The sequence below is a fragment of the Lissotriton vulgaris genome, chromosome 11, assembly GCF_964263255.1.
Source record: "Lissotriton vulgaris chromosome 11, aLisVul1.2, whole genome shotgun sequence".
Taxonomy (NCBI): domain Eukaryota; kingdom Metazoa; phylum Chordata; class Amphibia; order Caudata; family Salamandridae; genus Lissotriton; species Lissotriton vulgaris.
In genome coordinates, this window is record NC_141699.1 from 156,432,569 (window position 1) to 156,457,062 (window position 24,494).

Consider the following 24,494-nt stretch of genomic DNA (forward strand, 5'->3'; position numbering starts at 1 on the left):
AAATCCAGCACAAAATTCTATGGAGGTAAAAATAAAGCATGGAAAATTTTAGCCAACTCTTTAAAGATTCGCCAAAACAAATTAAACATTGATTCTGTCTTCGATGAGCACTTCGTCTTAAAATTTAAAGATGCTGAGATTTTAGTGAAATCTCTCTTTTACAAATCTTTATATTCATCAGAAATCCAACCTACAGATCACTCATTATCGCAATTCCTCTCTAACATCCAAAAGCCTCAATCGGCTTCTTTGGATTTTTCCCCCTTAGAATAGAACCTCTCCTAGCATGACCTCCTACAAGCCCTTCAAAATCTCAAAAAAGACAAATCTCCTGGCCCGGATGGCTTTACCGTCAAATTCTATACCCATTTTTCTAAGCTTTTAATACCCAAACTGCATTCACTTATAAAAAAAATGTTATGCCTCAAAAAATTCAAGCCGGGCTGTAGACGGCTGAAATGCCAGAAACCGGTCCTCGGAAGCTTATTTCCGGTCCAGGGAAGGCATGGCTTGGCAGTTCGGGCTGGACTGATCCCATGAGGCACAGGGTCAGACTGATTTGCATATGGCCATATCTATACTGGGGTGGTGTGGAGTGCAAAAAAACGATGGATTTAGGCCCACATCTCTGTACTGGGGTGAATGTATGACATTGTTCTACATTGTGTCCATCAACTGTGGTTTTTGCATTTGTCACCCCGAGTGGGATGGGTATGCTCAGACATGAGTCCCATGCTCTACACACCACTGGATTCAAGCAAGCCGGGCTGCAGACGGCTGAAATGCCAGACACCGGTCCTCGGAAGCTTGTTTCCGGTCCAGGGAAGGCATGGCTTGGCAGTTCGGGCTGGACTGTTCCCATGAGGCACAGGGTCAGACTGATTTGCATATGGCCATGTCTGAACTGGGGTGGTGTGGAGTGCAAAAAAACTATGGATTTAGGCCCAGATCTCTGTACTGGGGTGAATGTATGACATTGTTCTACATTCTGTCCATCAACTGTGGTTTTTGCATTTGTCACCCTGAGTGGGATGGGTATGCTCAGACGTGAGTCCCATGCTCTACACACCACTGGATTCAAGCAAGCCGGGCTGCAGACGGCTGAAATGCCAGACACCGGTCCTCGGAAGCTTGTTTCCGGTCCAGGGAAGGCATGGCTTGGCAGTTCGGACTGGACTGTTCCCATGAGGCACAGGGTCAGACTGATTTGCATATGGCCATGTCTGAACTGGGGTGGTGTGGAGTGCAAAAAAAACTATGGATTTAGGCCCAGATCTCTGTACTGGGGTGAATGTATGACATTGTTCTACATTCTGTCCATCAACTGTGGTTTTTGCATTTGTCACCCTGAGTGGGATGGGTATGCTCAGACGTGAGTCCCATGCTCTACACACCACTGGATTCAAGCAAGCCGGGCTGCAGACGGCTGAAATGCCAGACACCGGTCCTCGGAAGCTTGTTTCCGGTCCAGGGAAGGCATGGCTTGGCAGTTCGGACTGGACTGTTCCCATGAGGCACAGGGTCAGACTGATTTGCATATGGCCATGTCTGAACTGGGGTGGTGTGGAGTGCAAAAAAAACTATGGATTTAGGCCCAGATCTCTGTACTGGGGTGAATGTATGACATTGTTCTTCATTCTGTCCATCAACTGTGGTTTTTGCATTTGTCACCCTGAGTGGGATGGGTATGCTCAGACGTGAGTCCCATGCTCTCCACACCACTGGATTCAAGCAAGTCGGGCTGAAGACGGCTGAAATGCCAGAAACCGGTCCTCGGAAGCTTGTTTCCGGTCCAGGGGAGGCATGGCTTGGCAGTTCGGGCTGGACTGTTCCCATGAGGCACAGGGCCAGACTGATTTGCATATGGCCATGTCTGAACTGGGGTGGTGTGGAGTGCAAAAAAAACGATGGATTTAGGCCCAGATCTCTGTACTGGGGTGAATGTATGACATTGTTCTACATTCTGTCCAACTGTGGTTTTTTCAAAAAATTCTTCTGGCTCATTCTCCGAAGCCCATATTTCTCTTATCCCCAAAGAAGGTAAAGACTCTAAATATTGTAAAAACTATAGACCTATTTCACTGGTTAATATTGATTTCAACATTTTTTCTAAAGCTTTGGCCATACGTCTTGACTCTTACTTACCAAATGTATAAGGAAAGTAACAAACTGGTTTTGTCAAAGGGCGAGTCATTACAGATAATATGCGACTCTTTTTTGATGTCTTATCCAAATCTTCACATCTTGACTATTCTTTGGCGGCAATTGCACTGGATGCCGAAAAGGCTTTTGATAGAGTTAAGTGTAAATATTTATTCTACACCCTTGAATGGTTTGTATTTGGCCCCAATTTTATAAATTTACTATCTCTCCTCTACTCTAATCCTCATGCAGCAGTCTGTGCCAATGGCTTAATTTCCTCATTTTTTAACTTGGGCAGAGGGGTGCAGCTGGGTTGTCCTCTTTCTCCTTTCCTGTTTAACCTGGCCCTAGAACTATTTTTATCTAAACTACGTCAAAACCAAAACATTTATGGATTTCAAATATCAAATGCTCACATCAAACCAGCAGCCTATGCTGATGATATTCTGCTTTTTTTGTCCAAACCAGAAGAATCAATTCCGGCTTTTTTAGAGGAGGTGAAATCTTATTCACTTATTTCCGGATACAAATCAAACAATGATAAATGCGAAATACTACCTTTAACAAAACATACTTTTAGCTCACAATTCCAAGCTTCTCAATTTAAGTGGATTCCAAATCACATTAAATATTTAGGTTTACACTTTACACCTTCAATTTCAGAAACGGTAATATTATGTATGAATAAATGTCTTCAAAAGATTTCAGAACGGACCTCTAAATGGCATCCCCTTTACTTGTCTTGGCGGGGCCGTTTAGATACCATAAAGATGATGCTATCACCCATAGTTTTATATACTATTTCGAACATCCCAATCCCCATTACTTCCAAGTTATATTTTAAAAAATCAACTCCATTTTATCCTCTTTCTTATGGAATAAGAAACCTCGAATGTCTTTATCAAAATTAATTCGTCCTAAAACAGAAGGCGGAGTTAATTTCCCAGATTTCCAGGCTTATCAAAAAGCTTTCTTATTACGTCAGGCCTCTCTTTGGTTGCTTGACTCTGCAGACGACTGTCCTCTCTGGACTTCAACAGAGTGCCTGTTTAGGTCTCCTTATTCATTTCGTGAATATCTTTCTTTTTCACACAAACCACAATTCCTTTTCCACTCCTATATTAAAGAATACTTCCAAATTACTCGATTTACCTTCTCACTCTACTCATGATTCTAAGGATTCCTTTTTAAACTCAACAATTTGGCATAATAAAAATGTATTGATCCATAACAGACCTTCTTATTGGAGGACTTGAAGAGAAAGGGGTTTGTTATGGTTTTAACAATTATTCTCAAAATCAGAATTTTTGCCTTTTGTTACACTCATACAGATATTCAATTTACCGACCTCCTTTATCCATAAATACAATATACTCAAAAAAGATGTACTGGAAACTTACTCCTACTTCCCTGTCATACCAGTCACCTCCAATAACTCAGAACCCTCTTTACTACTTCATGCCCTGTTAACGACCACATCCAAAGCCTCTACTGTTTACAACCACTTGCAAGGCATTGACACCGATAGACAGAAAACAAAAACTGAATAGGCTTGGGAACGAGGCTTCGCAGTATGCTAGCCACTCTCACTCTGAAAAGGCATTTGGTCCAAAATACGTAAAGCCTCTAGAGCAGCAAACACCACACAAACGCACAAGTTACTTACCTTCTGTAACAATATATCTGTAAGAAACGTTAGTTAGTGTTAGATTCCTTACCTTAGAATATCCCCAGGCGTCAGGCTGGATCCGAAAGTTTTCATCAGCAGTACCCCTGCGCGTCGGTAGGCGTTGTCTGCAGCTCCTCATCCGTCAGCGTGATCGCCGGGATGATATCGTCGGAGTACTTAGACGCCACCTTCGCGCGCTGACGTCAGTTCTGTACATTGCTTTCCACTCCAGGAATGCAGAGCCATGCAAGAAACCGACACTGGTGCCATGAAACTAGGGCCTTTAAAGGGAGATACCTTAACCCTAGATATGGGTTTGCAGAACGGGGAGGATGGGTGGGGCGGTAAGGAATCTAACACTAACTAATGTTTCTTACAGATATATCGTTACCGAAGTTAAGTAACTTGTGCATCTGAAAGAAACACGTTAGTGTTAGATTCCTTACCTTAGAATAGATACACCAGCAACACCAACCCCGGTGGTGGATCTGCGAACCAAGATCACACCAGGAAGTCCTGGAAAACGGAACGGGCCAAAAAGCCGTCTTTCCAGACTTGGCTGTCCAGGCAGTAGTGCTTAGCAAACGTGTGCAGCGAGGCCCATGTAGCTGCCTGACAGATGCTCTGCAAGGGGACTTTCCGACCCAGGGCAGTAGTAGCCGACGTGGCCCGAGTGGAATGGGCATGCAGCCTCACAGGAGGCTCCTTTTGCGCCAAGGAATAATAGACCTTGATGCACAAAACAACCCACTGAGAGATGGTCCACTTGTGCACCACCCGTCCCTTATTAGCTCCCACGTAACCAACAAAGAGCTGGTTGTCCACCCGGAACTGGCATGTGCGGTCTAGATAAAAAGAGCGCACGTTTTGGGTCCAGATGGTGGAGCCTCTCTTCCTCTTTCGAGGGATGCAGAGGCGGAAATATGGTGGGCAAGGTGATAGACTGCCCGATGTGAAAGGTCGTAACCACCTTGGGCAGGAAAGAAGGACTAGTCCTCAGAACAACTTGTCCGAATGGACAGAGAGGAAAGGAGGCTTAGAAGACAGAGCCTGAAGCTCACTCACTCTTCTGGCAGAGGTGATAGCAACCAGGAAAGCAGTTTAAAGAGTTAGAAGATGAAGAGGACAATTATTAAGTGGCTCAAAGGGAACGCACATGAGATAAGTAAGTACTAAGTTCAAGTCCCACTGAGGCATCACGAAGGGAATAGGAGAGAACATGTGTGTGATGCCTTTCAAGAACCTATTTACAACAGGGGACTTGAAAAGAGAAGGCTGATCAGGAAGCCTTAAGAAGGCCAAAATGGCAGAGAGAAAGCCTTTGATAGTGCCCAGAGCAGAGTCTTGCTGGGCAAGAGAAAGAAGGAAAAGGAGAACCTCTGAAAGAGGGGCAGAAAGTGGATCCATAGCCTTTGCTGTGCACCATGCCACAAATTTGTTCCACATGCAGGCGTATACCGTTTTTGTGGAGGGACGCCTGGCTGCCAGAATGACATCACAGACTTCAGGAGGCAAGTCAAATGGCCTCAACTGTCGCCGCTCAATCTCCACGCATGTAGGTGGAGACTGGACAGGTTCGGGTGGAGGACCGTCCCCTGTTGCAGTGACAGAAGGTCCTCCTGAAGAGGCAGACGAGTCTGGGGAATCGACTGACATACTGAGTAGCTCGGGATACCAGTATCTTCGTGCCCAGTCCGGAGCCACAAGGATGACTTGGGCCCGGTCGGGCCTGATCTTCTTCAGCACTCTGGGCAGAAGTGGTATAGGCAGAAAGGCGTACAACAGACCACAACTCCACTCTTGACGAAAAGCATCTCCGAGCGAGTACCGCCTTGGAAATTCCAACACGCAGAACTGATGACATTGCGCGTTCTCTTCGGTGGCGAATAGATCTAACCAAGGCTCTCCCGACTGCTGAAAGAGACCTTGCGCCACGTCCGAGTGCAGACGCCATTCGTGATCCATCATGCACCGGCGGCTGAGTTTGTCCACCCTGGCATTCAGGGAACCTGCCAGGTGTTGAACCACCAGGGTGACACCCTAGTGTTCCAGCCATGTCCAGAGGCGCAGGGCCTCCTGACAAAGGGTCCACAACCCCACCCCGCCCTGTTTGTTGCAGTACCACATGGCGGTGGTGATGTCCGTGAACACCTGCACTACACTTCCCCGGACAGAGGGAAAGAATGCCTTCAGTGCAAGTCAGATCGCCCGCAGCTCCTGAAGGTTGATATGGAGCTGGGACTCCGCTGGAGACCAGAGGCCTCTGATCTCCGCCTCTCCCATGTGGCCCCCCATCCCAGGAGGGACGCATCCATCACCACTGCGTGCTCCGGTTGGGGTAGGGAGGGGGGATCTGCCGCTGACCCAATCGCGGTCGGTGAGCCACCACTGCAACTGTCTTGCAGTGCCCTCCAAGATCAGGACGTGGTCGGACAAGTTGCCCTGATGCTGTGCCCACTGGAACTTCAGGTCCTACTGCAGGGCCCGCATCCGCCACCTGGCATGATGCACAAGCAGGATGCAGGAGGCCATCAGCCCCAGGAGCCGCAGCGTCATCCTGACCGAGACTCTGAATAAAAGCCGAAAAATCGGAATCAGAGCCTGAATATCCTGAACCCACTGCTCGGAAGGATAAACCCGAAACTGCACCGAGTCCAGAACCGCTCCGATGAAGAGGAGCTTCTGAGAAGGGCACAGGTGTGACTTCGGCACGTTGATGGAGAACCCCAGTGAGTGCAGGAGATTGGCCGTAGTCTGGAGGTGGGAGATGACTGTCTGGGTTGAGTCCGACTTCAACAACCAGTAGTCGAGATGGGGGAGACTGGAACCCCTAATCTGCGCAGATGAGCTGCGACCACCGCCATCACTTTCATGAACACCCGAGAGGCACTGGTGAGGCCGAAGGGGAGCACGGTTAACTGAAAGTGCTTGTGGCCTACCCTGAACCGCAGGTAGCGCCGGTGGGCCAGCAGGACGGGGATGTGGAAATATGCGTCCTACAAGTCCAACGCTACCATCCAGTCTCCAGGGTCTAGGGCAGCCAGGACCTGAGCTAAAGTCAGCATCTTGAACTTCTCTTTGCGGAGAAAGCCGTTGACGCTCCGGAGGTCCAAGATAGGGCGCAGGCCTCCTTGACCCTTCTTGGGAACCAGAAAGTAGTGGGAGTAGCAACCAAGTCCTACTTCTGGCCCAGCAACGTGCTCGATGGCCCCTTTCGCCAAGAGGGCCATAACTTCCTCCAGCAGAAGCTGCAAGTGATCCCCCGACATGCGGTGGTACTGCGGTGGCATGGCTGGAGTGATCACCTCGAAGGGGAGGTAGTATCCCCTTCGGACGATTTGCAGTACCCACCTGTCCAAAGTGATGGTACGCCAGTGGAGGAGGTGATGGCGAACCCTGTCCCAAACTGGCGTTTAATGGGCCTGAAAGCTCGGACTAGGAAGGCTTTGAGGCAGATGCTGCGGGAGCGGATGTGGACTGACCTGGCCTCTGTCCCCCTGCACCGGCACGGTGGTTACCACATCCGCGACCGCGTTGAGGTTGGTTCTGCGGCCTGTAGCTGGACTAACATGTGGGGGTGCCCCTTCCCTGGCCACCAAAGGGGCAAAAAACAGAAGTCTGCTGGTGCAGGCCCAACAGGCCCAAGGACTTGGCCGTATCCCTGGAGTCCTTGAAACACTCAAGCGCACTGTCTGCTTTGTCCCCAAAAAGGCGATGGCCATCGAAGAGCATGTCCATGAGCGTGGACTGGAAATCCCCAGAAAAGTTGGCGGACCTCAACCAGGTGTGGTGACGGATCACCACCGTCGTGGAAATCGCTCTGCCCAGCGAGTCCGTGGTATCAAGTCCATATCTGATGGAATAACATGCTGCATCCTGCCCCTCAGCATTAGCTTGGGCGAGCTGTGCCTGGGACTCCTCTGGACACTGGGGCAGCACGTCCACAACCGTATCACACAAAGAGTGGGTGTAACGGCCCAAAAGGCATGCGGTGTTGATAGACTGCAACCCCAGACTAAGTGAGGAGAACAGTTTCTTCCAAAACTGGTCAAACCTTTTGGATTCCCGATCAAGTCGGGAATGCAGTCAGGGAAGTAGAGGACTGGATCACCAGTCTCTCAGGGGTGGGGTGTATGGACAGAAAGCAGGGGTCGCCCGGAGCCGGGCGGTGGCGTCGTGGCGTTCTGATCCACAGGGGGCACTGTGGAGGGCTTGGACCAAGTGCCCATCAGAAAGTCCGCGAGGGCCTCAATAAACGGTAGCAGAGGCTCCAAACAGCTTACTAGCGGTTGAAGCACCTCGGTGAGTACATTAGTCCTCACGGCCGCAGCAGGGAGCTCAAGAGACAAGGCCTAGGCTGCCCTGCGCAACACCACACCATAAGTAGCACCCTCCTCCGTAGCCACAGAGGGAGGAGAGATGAATCCAGTGTCAGGCAATGTGTCAAGACCACTGGCTTCCCCCAGCTCATCAGCTCAGTCCTGACGTAACTGGCACTGTTGTGCCAGAAGGTCCCCAGATCCCTCCCAGTCCTCCCCTTCATCCGTGTACTGATAAACAGGCCGAAATGATGGAGGCGGGTCATAGGTGAATTGGTCACACACCGCGGCGCCGCTCCGACGCTGGACCGGGGCTGAAACTGGGGGCGGCGGCGTCAGAGGACGGTGCCGGGAGTGGCACTATCGGGGTCGGCACCAGCGCAGGAGTCTTGAGGTCAACTGGCATCGACCAGGATCCAGGCCTGGATCCCCTGGGGCCCTGCTGCGTCAGGACCGAAGTCAACGATGGCGCCGAAGTCGCTAGGGCACCTAGTTAGGTCTGCGGGGCCCAAAGGCATGCCGGCAGGCTTCGACGGAGGGAAGTGAGTCCTCATGGCCACGAGGAAATCACGAATCTCCTCAGACGTCGCGTGCAGTCCAGGACCGGAGGGTATGAGACCGGATGCGAAGCCTGCGGCTCCGGCGGAGCCGCGCGGGTGGTGCCACCCGAACCCTCAGCTGAGTCACACGACCGATGAGGGGAGTCAGAAGAGCGATGTCGCTTCTTCGATTTCCTTTTAGAGTGCCTCGACTTACCTGAATGCGAGGACTTGGAGCCTGATGAACGGTGCGGGCTCCGGCTCCGCGACCAGCCCCTCAACTTCCTCCTCGACCAGGACCTTGAGCGGCGCGGAGCCGACTGCCGGATCTCGAGAAGCTTGCGGGACTGCTCCCGCCTAGCTTTCGACATCAAGGCCTAGCAGTCGGGGCACAACGTGTCGTCGTGGTCGGACCCTAGGCAGTAGAGACACCAGCGATTGAGGTCCGTAACCGACATCAGTCGGTGACCGGCATCACACGGCTTGAAACCGGGCATCCCTACCGGCACCAGGAGTCGAGGTCGACTCGAAAAGAGATAGTCAAAAAGACCAAAAAGATAGTCAAAAAGTGACTAAGGGAACTAGTTCTCCCCGGATCTGCACTTGCTAGCGCGGAAAAAAGAAGAACTGACGTCAGCGCGCGAGGGAGGCATCTAAGTACTCCGACGACGTCATCCCAGCGATCACGATGCCGACGACGAAACCTTTCCGGATCCAGTCTGACGCCTGGGGATATTCTAAGGTAAGGAATCTAACACTAACGTGTTTCTTTCAGATATTATTTTTTGTTTATAACAGACTTTTATTCACGCCACCCGCTTTATGTAAACGTTTTTCAGCCACTCCGGACACATGTTGGACTTGTTCTTCTCCCAACGCTGACCTATTTCATTTGTTATTTATTTGTCAACAGATACACAACTTTTGGAAGCAAGTTTGGTCTCAAGTTAACTTAATTTATGACACTACATTTCCTTTTTCTTTCATTCATATCTTCCTGGGCAGTCTTTCTTCTATCTGGGACGAGGTTTCATTTAATGTCAAGATAATTGATTAATTATTAGCGATTGCCTTTCAACAAATTACTTTCAAATGGAAAGACTTTTCGAAAATTTCATATAGAGCTTGGTGGTACACTGTCTGCCGTAATCATAGGTTAGACACGGCCTTTGTGTACCCTCCTCAAATGGCTTCAAAACGTGCTGACTTGTGGTCGCATGTCACAACATTTATTGATGATTGTGCCAAACGATGTTATTTACCAGAACCGTCTCAATAGGAGGTTCCCAAACCATTTTTTCTGTCTCACTTTTGTATTATTAGTCCAATTCCTTTACTTTCTATGCAGCAAGATTGGAACGAGATGTTGTAAGACTTATAGTGTATACTTTGTATGGTCACCTTGTTTTCCTTTCAATAAAACTATTTGAACTTAAAAAAAGAAGGTTGGGCCTGCAGAAAGAAGCACAACAGCCAAGAGGGCCTGGAATTAAGAAGTAAAGTAAGTGAACTTCATTCAAACTCTGATCCCAGGCAAGTGATTATAAAGTAATGCTGATATACCTAGAAGTGTTTCCATAAGTCCTCTCTTTTTCCCCTTTAGCGTTCCCTCCACTCACTATGGTCCTACTGGTCTTTTAGGATACGTGGAAGAACACCAAATCTATGAGGGCTACATGGCCGCTCAGTCATGACCCAGACATGTATCCCCTTCTTTTCCACCCCCAAACTCTGAATTGGTTCTTCCTTCTACCATTGTAACTATGAATATCCCATAGAGAGCTAATGCTGTCTAGGGTTGGGACCGACCAACCGCAAACTATAATATTCTGCCAAGTTTTCACAATAATCAGAAACTATGTAAATAATCTTCAGTGGAAGTAATTATATGTAAATTCACTTCATACATAATCATTGTGGATAGCATGAAAACCTAACTTGAGCGCTGGGTGGACAGCCCAGGAACTAAAGCTTAGTTAGGTTACATTTTTATTTTTCTAAGCAGCCTAGCACTATGTAATAATAACTTGTAGATGAACCACCCATCCTCTGGACTCTCAGTGGACAGCGATCCCGTTTTTAGGTAGCCAATCGTGATACTAACCTAGGGGCGCTTCTATCCGACTCCACAGGGCACCAGGCCGACACCTCACAGGTTCTCACAGATGAATTATAGCTGACGCACTTTCCAGTCTGTATTCCTGGTGGTTGAAAGAAAATCATTAGAAATAAGATTTGAAATGACATCTCAGAAAAAAACAACAAGAAACGGTTCCATAATCACACGTTTTACAAATACATCGCCTTGAAGTGTTTTAGCATGTATAGATGTTTTTTTGTTTATAAGAAACAAGGTTTATTTTAAACAGTGCTGACTGCAGCAGTTTTGCTGTTTAGCCAAGTCCTAATATCATAAAATGTCTTGTTCTTAATTTAATCGCCCTCGGGGGAACGAAAGACTGAAATGTCCAGGCCGGGATTCTTACCCGTAATCTGACAGCACAAAGAGAGCTGCCATTTTGTTGACATGCCCTGCAAATGGGGCTATTATAAACATACATATACGTCATAATGTCAAAACTACAGTTAGAACACAAGACCAGTGCAGCAGCCCGAGAGTCACTATTACCTGAAGAGAATGGGAATTAGTCGGTTGCAAACAGTCCAGGTGTCAATGTTGTTCAACGTTAATTTGTAATTCCTGCCTTCTGGGTATCTGTTGAATTAAACTGCAGTCTAATCTCTGTGAAGTTCTAACACATGCTTTCTACATTTAGATATTTTATGCTCAGGCTGTACATAACACCATGACTTCATGTTATTTAAAACTAGCTTACCCGTCGCGCGTTGCTGCAATCTCAGAAGAAAGGAAATTTAAGGAAACTTGTTATGATAACATTCAATTTACATTGTGTCATTTTTATTGAAACGTATTCATTTTAATATGGAAAACATTTTAAAGTGTTGTTTTAATTCTGTTTATTTATTCAAGTGCTTGTGGATACACGGTATTTTTTGTTTTTCCGTCTGGTGCGTACACGAATAAATCAGAAGGTTTTCCGACGCGTGAGATGGCCACATACAGTTGTCCATGTGAGAAGCACGGATTCTCCAAATCTAGTCCACACACTTGCAGCGATTGTCCTTGTGCTTTGTTGATTGTTATTGCAAAAGCGAGCGCACCGGCAACTGTAAACGTTCAGTATTGGAAAGATTATGAGCGCCCTGGGGGCCCGATATTTAACAAATTTTTCTTTTTTTTTTTTGCCAGAAACCTTCGCCGGAGTGTACTCAACAACTTCCCAAAGTTTCATGCCGATCGGATGAATGGTGTAGTAATGCATAAAGGACAAACAGACATACTTTCGTTTTTATATATATATAGATAGATGTTTAGAAGGTTTGCCTATATTTGCCTATATTACAATTCTTGACACATTTTTATCCTTAAGACAATGGCACCGTTTTTCACAGCACAAATGTATTAATACCTGCTCTTTGCTCGTCCTTTCATCTGAAAGTGGTATTAACGTGTATATATATAAACTAGCAGCCCGTCCCAACGTTGTCCGGGTATGAATTGCTGCCGGCCAGTAGTATATTGTTTTGTAGGATTTCGTTTTGATAGCATTTCTTATCTGTGACAGGCCTGTGAAACGCTCCGATTCACAGTGCACTGCTGATGCACTTAATAGTGCGTGTTCAGTAGTGTGTGAACTCGAGTTTCCCTACTTTATTTTTCCTTGCAATATTAAATAGCGCGAACTCGACAACATGGCATGAGCACAATTTACATTACACAAGAACACATTCATTTGTGGTAGGCACGGGGAGACAAAGCGATTTGCCTGGAATCACAGGATGTTGAGCTGATGCCGAGATTCGAACGTAGCTACCCAGCTCTAAAGTTCGCAATTTTAGAACTTGTGGCGGGAGGTGTGTCTAAAAGTGTATTTCGGTGCTGGCCATCAATGAGAGAGACCTGTTCATTTTTCAAATGGGTGGTGAAAAAATATCAGTATGTTGCTGGAGATCTGGGCCGCCGTGCCACCAATGTACTTACCGGGGGAGGGTAAATATCCATTATTCCGCAACTTTCTTTCCGCATACCATCACTCTGCATACTTTCATTACGAAAGTACCATGACTCCGCAATGCCATTATAACGCATGGCATTACATTTTATATGCTTTTACCACGCATACATTTGCAACGAAATTCGTTGTAAATGCATGAATGGTAAAAGCATGTTTATTTTTAATGTTTGGATAAGGTAAGTATGGGTATAGGGGTATATGTTTTGGGGCACTGAGGTATATGTTTTGGGGTGTTTGGGTATTTTAAGGGTTCATATATAGTTTTGGGTTATGGGGTACACGGGTAGTTTTAGGGATAGGTTTGGGTTTTGGGGTATAGGGGTATTTTTAGGGTTCAGGGGTAGGTTTGGGGTACAGGGGTATTTTAAGGGTTCAGGGCTAGGTTTGAGTTTTGGGGTTCAGGGGTATTTTTAGGGTTCAGGGCTAGGTATGGGTTTTGGGGTACAGGGGTATTTTAGGGTTCAGGGGTAGGTTTGGGGTTTGGTGTACAGGGTTACTTTTAGGGTTCAGGGTTAGGTTTGGGTTTTGGAGTACAGGGGTATTTTTAGGGTTCAGGGGTAGGTTTGGGTTTTGGGGTACAGGGGTATTTTAAGGGTTCAGAGCTAGGTTTGGGTTTTGGGGTACAGGGGTATTTTAGGGTTCAGGGCTAGGTTTGGATTTGGGGTACAGGGGTATTTTTAGGGTTCAGAGGTAGATTTGGGTTTTGAGGTACAGGGGTATTAATAGGGTTCAGGGCTAGGTTTGGGTTTTGGGGTACAGGGGTATTTTTAGGGTTTAGGGATAGGTTTGGGTTTTGGGGTACAGGGTATATTTATAGGGTTAAGACGGGTTCGTGTTTAAGGGTTTTGGGGTATTTTAAGGAATAAGGGTGGGTTATGATTATGTGGGTGCAGGGGTGTAAGACTTGGCCCTTTCCCCAGAAATATTTCGCTTTTTATCCCCTGTTAATTTAGAATGCCCCTATTGAAACAACACTGTATAGGCTTTGGGTGGTGGAGAATGCCCTGTGTAGTTTAAAACTAGTGTTAAAGTACAGGTACTTCCTACCCCTAACATGCCCGCCACAGACCACTGCTGCAGCAGCGTGATTTAGTGGGCGCATTCTAGTAGCCAGGGGCTGGCTGGAACCCTCAGGCAATGTATCCATCTTAGCCTGCCAGCCTGTCCACAGGTAGAATGGTGGAACCTCCTGGAAGCCTCTGGAACCTTCTGGGAGAGGTGAGGTGACACCAACTGACACCAACTGACACTACCAACTGTCAACTGGCACTATAAAAGGAAAGGGAGGGAACTTTCCTGAGGAGAGAAGCTGAGGGGAAGACCTGGGGAAGTACCTACGCAGGAGGATAGGCAGTGGGGGTCAGGGCAGGGTCTTATGATGCTGGAATGACAGGGCCTAGTGTGCTGCTTTACAAGTGTTGAGGTATCCTGTTCCCCCCCCCACTGACCTAGCCCCGCGGCAGGGAACCCCCAGGGACCACTTGAGGGGATTGGCTGAGGAGATCCAACACCAGCCACCAACTTAACCCCCTTCAAGGAATAAGAAACCAAAGGAAACAAGAACCCAACTGCTATTTACAAGGGCGCAAGAAACAGCTGCGCCAAGAAGAAATCAAGGAACCAGTAACCAAGAAACTTACAAAGGCGCAAGGAACATAAAGCGCCAATAAGAGACTGAATCTCCACAGGACATTTGAAGAGCCACCCAGGTATTGGCGCTGTGTTGCTCCCTGTGCCCCCTGACGCCACCTGGGGTTCCTGCGCTATCCTACCATTGTTGGGTGGCTTGTCCAGTCTGATCTGATGACCTGCTCCTAATTTAAAGGAACTGTCTGCTGATTAAGTGCTCCCATTTTCTAAGCGCTAGCATCCTGAGCTACCTGTCCTGCAAGCGCTGCCTGAACTGCCTTATTTCTGGGACTGGCCCCTGGGAAGAGCGCTGAGGTAATGGAGGAGGTTGCTGCCTAGTTGAAGCGCTGGAAAGTTGAGAGACTGTTGCCTGCACAAGCGCTATATTGAGGACCTGTTATGCTCACCTGTGGGGTCCTGTGAAGCGCTAGCCACTGACCTGCCTGAGAAGCGCTGTGATCCTTTGATCTACTGGGGCCCGGAGACTGTTGTACCTGTGAGAAGCGCTGGCAGCAGTATCCCCGAGGCGCTACAAGTGTTAAGCGCTCACCTGCTGTGCCTTAGAGGCTCTGAAGTGGCCGAGCGCTGCACCGCCTTGTGCCCTGGAGTGGAGGCTCTGAAGCGCTGTGTCCCCAAAGGCGCTGCCCGCTGTGCCCCTGTGTCGCGGGAGCATCTGCATCGTCTTCTGCCCCCATCGGCGGCCCTCGGTGCCAGGAGAGGGCCGCGACCGCATCGCTGCACGAGGAGAACACCGCCGCAGCCCGGGGGGCTCTCGGGGCCTTGTGCTTGCTGACGCGGCCCGGCGCTCTCTCGGTGGCGCCGGTGCCGCTTTCATTCTCCCCTCGGCGGCCCTCAGTGCCTGGAGAGGGCCGCCGTGAAAATTACCTCAGACCGTGGTAGGCCCGACGAAGCCAGCCTGCCAGCCTCACGTGACGGGGGCGTCGGAAGTGACTCCGCCCCCGCCACACTTTGATTGGCCGCCGGCGTCGTGCCCCCGCAGATCGCTACGCGATTGGCTGCAGGGGTCAAGCCCCCCACGCGCCTTCCTCCTGATTGGTCCTGGGCCCATGGAGGGTTTAGAGGCCCGGGACCCTGTCATCCAAGAGTACCGGGGCCTCCACAACGTAGGAGAGCCCCCACCTGCCGGCGCAACTTCCCCCGGGCCCTGACCGGCTTACATACACACCGGAGGGCTCACGAAGAAGTCGGAGCCCTCCCCTAGACGTCACCCGGGCCCCGAGCGGGCTGAAGACAGACAGGTAATCCCCAGAGGAGGAGGGCGGCCTGCCGGAGAGCACGCGGGGCCTCCTAGGTGCAGAAAGGAAGCCCCGCGACCGCCCCTCCCCTCGGGAAACTGCCATTGGGCCCCGTAGGCCCCCAGTTGTATGAAAGAAGTTCCCTGGACTGGGCAGGAGCCCGAAGTAAGCATTGGGTGACTGCTTGGGAACCGAGTTAACCCTCTGGTAGGGGGTTGTTCTGTTGTCCTGCCCCCGAGCAGGAAGCCTGATTCCTGTTGTTGTGACATACGAGCAGGGGGTCAGATGCCTCAATGAGCCACTTCTACGCCTGGGTTAGGGGATAAAATACTCACTGCCTGCCTGGGGTAAGGTTCCAGGCTTATTTAGGCCTACATGTATTTAACCTGCTGAAAGAAAGGTTGTCTAAATGCCTACTGGGTTACAATGAAAGGTCCATAGCTGGGTAATGTTGATGCATACTTAATGGAAGGTTTTCCTTGTACTAGTTAAATGCACTACATTTAATGATCTGGTTAGCCCTGATTTAGTAAAGGTTCATTACCAGCGAATGAGATTATTGTAATGTTATTGCTGACTAAGGAGATGTTTCACTTATGCTTAGGAAGTGTATCTTCCCGCCTGATTGTAATGACCTGTTTACTCGTGGGCGATGGGATGTTGGTTCATGTCTACTGCTAGGGTTATTCTTCCCTAGAGAAATGTTGATGCATTGCCTACCAGTGTATAATGAAATGTCCTACTCTGGTTTAGTGACATGCAAATTTCTGACGCAATGAAAAGTTATTATGAAGTAATGAAAGACTATGCCTTCATTGTATGTGTTACATTAGTGAATTGCTCTCTTTTCTCTACCCCAAGGAAATGTGTTGTTGAACTGCTTATCTTTATTGCAGGAAATGTTTACCCTGGTATTGGACTGTTTTAGAGGTCCCAAGGTCCATAGTTTTTAGGCCTCAATTCCTAATAGGGGAACCCCCTGTTTAGGGGCTGTAATGGAAAGCCTACCGTTCCCTGACGAAGAGTGATAGCAACTGCTAGACCCAAACCCAGGGATTATCCATATTCCGCCTAGTGTCCTGTTCAGCCTAGGCCTTATGAAAGGTTTACCTGTTAGTAAATGTTTACTTCTGCTCAGAAAAGAAGTTGCTAGCATAATGAGATGCTCACCCTTACTGGAAGCATACTGTTATTTATTGAAATGCTTCCTGTTATAACTCCTTAATATATTTGATGCAGGTGCTGACCAGGAGCAAGGCATAGGTCAGGCCTGGGTTTTACTAAAAATTTATTTCTTACAGGTGATGATGAGGAACCAGGCCAAGGTCAGGCCTGTGGTTATTTAATATTTAATATTTATTATTTATTCATCCAGTATTTATTGCCAAGTGTTCTCACACATGTATTTTAGTGGAAAGCTGATAAGCTAATTTTATGATGACTTCCTAATACCCTGATCCTGCTCTATCTTAATAAAGTTAACTTGAGTTTTTACATAAGCTCACTGGAGTGGTGTCACTAATTGCGTGCTCATGTTTCTGACTCTGTGGTTGCGTGTGCTGTATGGTCGCTTTACACATAAGCTTTCGGATGCCTACCCGCTCGTGCCATGCTACCCTCAGGGAGCTGGTGACCCCAGTTCCAACATATTGGTGTCGAGCGGTGGGATCCAGGACTTGTGACCATGCAGCACCCTCCATTGGGACAGGGTGCACAGCAATTGGGCTGCACAATTATTGTGTGTAAGCCAAAGGAATTGACCCCTCCACTGTCTAGCCTGTGAGTGTATCAGGGCCTGTTGGACCTCATTCTGTCGCTACATCCTAGAACCTTTTCCTGAATTATCTGAGTCCTCACCTGGCACTGGAGTGTTGTGTCAGGGGATGGGGGTGCCTGTTGGGCGGAGGGAAGAAGGAACTCCGTACCACTTTGGGGGCACGGGTAGGAGCCCACCCAGAGGGGAGAGGGGATGGGGAACAGGAGGGGCAGGTCACACCCAGGGAGGCGGGCACACCAGAAGACCCAGGCCTACTCAAAATTGTTGTGTCTGACAAGGTGCTACCGGGAGGATGTTCTGGGGCAGGGAGTAGAGTAACTGGGGGTGTGCGTCGTCTAAGATGATAGAGCATGAGAGGGAGAGTGAGAGCCTTGCAATGGATGAGAGGAAGCTGGTGCACAGGCTTCAGCTAGAAGAGTTAGAGCTGAAGGCCTTGGAATTATGTGTACCAGGTGCTTCCAATGGTGGCAGCGTACCCGAAGTTCGGAGTTTAGACCAGTCACAGAGTGTAGGACCTGGACTGGGGTTTCAGGATCAGGAATTGCCTGACCTGGAGGGTGGGGTACCGGTAACTAAGGACCCTACCAGAGTGACTCTCAGGGGTACTACTCCAGGTGGGAGGGTGCGGAACCCTGGAAGGGGGGTGCAGAGGGAGGGAGGACTCTCCTCTGGCACCGGTCCAGCCACGGGGTTAAGATCCTGGGTTGGGTGGCCAGGTTCAGGGGTTGCCTGACCTGGCGGGAGGAATCTCTGTATTCAGAGTTCCTCCGGTTGTGACTTCCAGGGGTACCTATCCGGGGAGGAGGGTGCGGAACCCTGGAAGGGGGGTGCAGAGGGAGGGAGGACTCTCCTCTGGCATCGGTCCAGCCACGGGGTTAAGATCCTGGGTTGGGTGGCCAGGTTCAGGGGTTGCCTGACCTGGCGGGAGGAATCTCTGTATTCAGAGTTCCTCCGGTTGTGACTCTCAGGGGTACTACTCCAGGTGGGAGGGTGCGGAACCCTGGGAGGGGGTGCAGGGAGAGGTAGGTCTCGCCCCTGTCACCAATTCAACTTAAGGGTTTAGACCCTAGGTTGAGGAGGAGAGTGGAAAAAGGTACCACGGGCCTGGGGGGACTGCCCCCCACTCTGAGAGAGAGTAAGGGCCAGAGACATCTGGATTGGAGGTCTGTCCTGGCCGCATCCCACTAGGAACACCAGTGGGGTGGTTGGATTAGCGAGGATGTCATGGTGGTATTGGGCCTGCGTCCACCTTTTTCCGCCCCAAGCAGGGAAGCCCGTCAAGGGAATGATCAGTCTACCCTGGCTTTTGGCTGGGGGGGAGATGTGTAAGACTTGGCCCTTTCCCCAGAAATGTTTCGCTTTTTATCCCCTGTTAATTTAGAATGCCCCTATTGAAAGAACACTGTATAGGCTTTGGGTGGTGGAGAATGCCCTGTGTAGTTTAAAACTAGTGTTAAAGTACAGGTACTTCCTACCCCTAACATGGCCGCCACAGACCACTGCTGCAGCAGCGTGATTTAGTGGGCGCATTCTAGTAGCCAGGGGCTGGCTGGAACCCTCAGGCAATGTATCCATCTTAGCCTGCCAGCCTGTCCACAGGTAGAATGGTGGAACCTCCTGGAAGCCTCTGGAACCTTCTGGGAGAGGTGAGGTGACACCAACTGACACTACCAACTGTCAACTGGCACTATAAAAGGAAAGGGAGGGAACTTTCCTGAGGAGAGAAGCTGAGGGGAAGACCTGGGGAAGTACCTACGCAGGAGGATAGGCAGTGGGGGTCAGGGCAGGGTCTTATGATGCTGGAATGACAGGGCCTAGTGTGCTGCTTTACAAGTGTTGAGGTATCCTGTTCCCCCCCCCACTGACTTAGCCCCGCGGCAGGGAACCCCCAGGGACCACTTGAGGGGATTGGCTGAGGAGATCCAACACCAGCCACCAACTTAACCCCCTTCAAGGAATAAGAAACCAAAGGAAACAAGAACCCAACTGCTATTTACAAGGGCGCAAGAAACAGCTGCGCCAAGAAGAAATCAAGGAACCAGTAACCAAGAAACTTACAAAGGCGCAAGGAACATAAAGCGCCAAGAAGAGACTGAATCTCCACAGGACATTTGAAGAGCCACCCAGGTATTGGCGCTGTGTTGCTCCCTGTGCCCCCTGACGCCACCTGGGGTTCCTGCGCTATCCTACCACTGTTGGGTGGCTTGTCCAGTCTGATCTGATGACCTGCTCCTAATTTAAAGGAACTGTCTGCTGATTAAGTGCTCCCATTTTCTAAGCGCTAGCATCCTGAGCTACCTGTCCTGCAAGCGCTGCCTGAACTGCCTTATTTCTGGGACTGGCCCCTGGGAAGAGCGCTGAGGTAATGGAGGAGGTTGCTGCCTAGTTGAAGCGCTGGAAAGTTGAGAGACTGTTGCCTGCACAAGCGCTATATTGAGGACCTGTTATGCTCACCTGTGGGGTCCTGTGAAGCGCTAGCCACTGACCTGCCTGAGAAGCGCTGTGATCCTTTGATCTACTGGGGCCCGGAGACTGTTGTACCTGTGAGAAGCGCTGGCAGCAGTATCCCCGAGGCGCTACAAGTGTTAAGCGCTCACCTGCTGTGCCTTAGAGGCTCTGAAGTGGCCGAGCGCTGCACCGCCTTGTGCCCTGGAGTGGAGGCTCTGAAGCGCTGTGTCCCCAAAGGCGCTGCCCGCTGTGCCCCTGTGTCGCGGGAGCATCTGCATCGTCTTCTGCCCCCATCGGCGGCCCTCGGTGCCAGGAGAGGGCCGCGACCGCATCGCTGCACGAGGAGAACACCGCCGCAGCCCGGGGGGCTCTCGGGGCCTTGTGCTTGCTGACGCGGCCCGGCGCTCTCTCGGTGGCGCCTGTGCCGCTTTCATTCTCCGCTCGGCGGCCCTCAGTGCCTGGAGAGGGCCGCCGTGAAAATTACCTCAGACCGTGGTAGGCCCGACGAAGCCAGCCTGCCGGCCTCACGTGACGGGGGCGTCGGAAGTGACTCCGCCCGCCACATTTTGATTGGCTGCCGGCATCGTGCCCCCGCAGATCGCTACGCGATTGGCTCAGGGGTCAAGCCCCCCACGCGCCTTCCTCCTGATTGGTCCTGGGCCCAGGGAGGGTTTAGAGGCCCGGGACCCTGTCATCCAAGAGTACCGGGGCCTCCACAACGTAGGAGAGCCCCCACCTGCCGGCGCAACTTCCCCCGGGCCCTGACCGGCTTACATACACACCGGAGGGCTCACGAAGAAGTCGGAGCCCTCCCCTAGACGTCACCCGGGCCCCGAGCGGGCTGAAGACAGACAGGTAATCCCCAGAGGAGGAGGGCGGCCTGCCGGAGAGCACGCGGGGCCTCCTAGGTGCAGAAAGGAAGCCCCGCGACCGCCCCTCCCCTCGGGAAACTGCCATTGGGCCCCGTAGGCCCCCAGTTGTATGAAAGAAGTTCCCTGGACTGGGCAGGAGCCCGAAGTAAGCATTGGGTGACTGCTTGGGAACCGAGTTAACCCTCTGGTAGGGGGTTGTTCTGTTGGCCTGCCCCCGAGCAGGAAGCCTGATTCCTGTTGTTGTGACATACGAGCAGGGGGTCAGATGCCTCAATGAGCCACTTCTACGCCTGGGTTAGGGGATAAAATACTCACTGCCTGCCTGGGGTAAGGTTCCAGGCTTATTTAGGCCTACATGTATTTAACCTGCTGAAAGAAAGGTTGTCTAAATGCCTACTGGGTTACAATGAAAGGTCCATAGCTGGGTAATGTTGATGTATACTTAATGGAAGGTTTTCCTTGTACTAGTTAAATGCACTACATTTAATGATCTGGTTAGCCCTGATTTAGTAAAGGTTCATTACCAGCGAATGAGATTATTGTAATGTTATTGCTGACTAAGGAGATGTTTCACTTATGCTTAGGAAGTGTATCTTCCCGCCTGATTGTAATGACCTGTTTACTCGTGGGCGATGGGATGTTGGTTCATGTCTACTGCTAGGGTTATTCTTCCCTAGAGAAATGTTGATGCATTGCCTACCAGTGTATAATGAAATGTCCTACTCTGGTTTAGTGACATGCAAATTTCTGACGCAATGAAAAGTTATTATGAAGTAATGAAAGACTATGCCTTCATTGTATGTGTTACATTAGTGAATTGCTCTCTTTTCTCTACCCCAAGGAAATGTGTTGTTGAACTGCTTATCTTTATTGCAGGAAATGTTTACCCTGGTATTGGACTGTTTTAGAGGTCCCAAGGTCCATAGTTTTTAGGCCTCAATTCCTAATAGGGGAACCCCCTGTTTAGGGGCTGTAATGGAAAGCCTACCGTTCCCTGACGAAGAGTGATAGCAACTGCTAGACCCAACCCCAGGGATTATCCATATTCCGCCTAGTGTCCTGTTCAGCCTAGGCCTTATGAAAGGTTTACCTGTTAGTAAATGTTTACTTCTGCTCAGAAAAGAAGTTGCTAGCATAATGAGATGCTCACCCTTACTGGAAGCCTACTGTTATTTATTGAAATGCTTCCTGTTATAACTCCTTAATATATTTGATGCAGGTGCTGACCAGGAGCAAGGCATAGGTCAGGCCTGGGTTTTACTAAAAATGTATTTCTTACAGGTGATGATGAGGAACCAGGCCAAGGTCAGGCCTGTGGTTATTTAATATTTAATATTTATTATTTATTCATCCAGTATTTATTGCCAAGTGTTCTCACACATGTATTTTAGTGGAAAGCTGATAAGCTAATTTTATGATGACTTCCTAATACCCTGATCCTGCTCTATCTTAATAAAGTTAACTTGAGTTTTTACATAAGCTCACTGGAGTGGTGTCACTAATTGCGTGCCCATGTTTCTGACTCTGTGGTTGCGTGTGCTGTATGGTCGCTTTACACATAAGCTTTCGGATGCCTACCCGCTCGTGCCATGCTACCCTCAGGGAGCTGGTGACCCCAGTTCCAACAAGGGGTATATAAAGGGAGCAGGGTGGGATTAGCACACGATATGAGACATGGCATGAAGGGCGAAACGTACCACACGCCCCCAGCGTTTGTCACGCCCCCAGCACACGCCCACAGCACAACGCAGACACGCCCACAAGGGACTACTTTGCTGGCACAGTTCTTTTACTTTTTAAATGTATATGGTGGGCATCTGCGTAGCCTATGTCCTTCTGCTGCAACTGCCCTTTCCAAAGCTGTATTGGGTGTTGTGATTGGTGCTTTGGTTCCTGAGATTACCCGCCTCAAAGGTTTGGGCTCTCTCTTTATTATATTAGTATGGATCACGCATACATGTATATTACAGAGTGGCAGCACCCACTCTGTAGTTATAGTTAGGGTTACCAGAGATAGGAGTTCCTCGAAATTCCCACCAATATTAACTTTGCGCCCGTTTGATGACTCTCCAAGAAACTGTCCAGGTCTATTGCTTTTTCTACATTGGCGAAGGTTGGAAAGTTGTGTGGTGATTGGCCAATGGGGAGCAATGATAAAAGGGGGTTCCCAAAACACAGTCGGGCACCAATGCATTTTCCATAGACTATGTACTCACGCATAGCAGCTAAAAGCCCAGTTGGATTTTTATGAAATTTGCCAGGCAGGGGCCTAGCTTCAGGGGGTTGGGGAGGATGGTTACAACCCTACAGTAAATGTACTTTCTGAAAAATAGTTGGGTACAGGTGCTTTCAGGCGGGTATTGTGAGATGTCAGTCGGATTTCACCAATGATTTTTACATTCACACAGACGAAAACACACACACACACTCTTCACAATTAAAACAAATATTGTGTTTTCTCTCTTAGTACCCCTACCAATCTGCATTCCTCTCCCTTTCCACTGCCCCTTAGGCTCCTCTCATGCACCCTGCTTGTCCTATAATATATTTAGACACTATATGCCAGCCTGATTGTCTGAAATTATAAAGCTCACACCCCCCCCAAACTTATTGGCCAAGCTGCGCCCCTGTTGGCAGGATTACACATTATGGTGTGCAGATGATCCTTTTGGGTAGTACATGTAAGTAGGGTACGTATATTTTACATTATAGGGCTCTTTAGCTTAGTGATGTCTGTTGTTGTGGTACTTTCGCGAAATGTCACAGTTTTCGCAAAAGTACCACAGGATACATATCGATGACAAGGCATTATGTGATTGGCTTATGACTGCCTTTACAAAACTTAAAGGCAGCGATATTGTTTTAGGTACACTTTGGCTGAGTTCTGCGTTACACCCTTAGATTTACGTAAGTATTAGGTTTGATATTTTTCTCCTATTACCACTTTAATAAAGTGGTAATAGGTAGAAAAAATATTGACAAGTTTCTATATATAGTTTTAAAATGTTTACAGAGTATCACAGTACTTCCTGGGAAGTACAGCAGCACTTAAAAAATATATATAAAAAAATCAATGTTAAAAATTCTAAATACACTGTTCTACATTACATTTTTACAAATATAGTGTACTACCATGTCTTTGCAATTTTTTTAATTGTTTAATCTTCACAAAAAAGTCTATGGAGTACTGCAGTAATACCTACAAATTACCTCTCTACTTAATTTTTTAAAAGGGCAGTTCTCCCTAAACTACTGAAAAAAGATAGAGAAAATAATAAATAATTTTCCCTAACTATTATCACTTCCATAAAGTGGTAATACATAGGGAACAACGATAAAACCTAATACTTACCTATATATAAGGCCCAAACCCAAAACACAGTGAAAGTGTGCAGAAAACTACAAGGCTGCCTTTAACTTTTTGTAAAGACAGACATTAGTGAATCAGATACTGGCTCTACACTCTCCACTGTACGCTACTCCACCGTACGCCACTCCATGCCACTGCACTCTATTACAGTGTAGGCCACTACACTCTAACCCACTACAGTATACTCCACACCACGCTATGCTACACTACAACACTCTACGCCACTCCCCTCTTCACCACTCCAGTCCACACCACTGGAATGTGAGGTTCTTCACTCTATGCTACTCCGCTATACCATTGTAAGCCACTCCACTCTAAGCGATCTTGCTGTATGCAACTCCACTTCACTGCACTCCACCCTATGCCACTCCACTCC

General features: G+C 48.9%; 1 protein-coding gene across 1 annotated transcript in view; it reads right to left on the bottom strand.

Moving 5' to 3' along the window:
- Positions 1–24,494, bottom strand: part of LOC147679441 (P2X purinoceptor 7-like) — a 317,897-nt gene that overhangs the window by 121,427 nt on the left and 171,976 nt on the right. Inside the window, exon 5 of the mRNA XM_086943009.1 lies at positions 10,774–10,870. Within this exon, the coding sequence (XP_086799135.1) occupies positions 10,774–10,870 (97 nt within the window). The remainder of the gene's footprint in view (positions 1–10,773; positions 10,871–24,494) is intronic.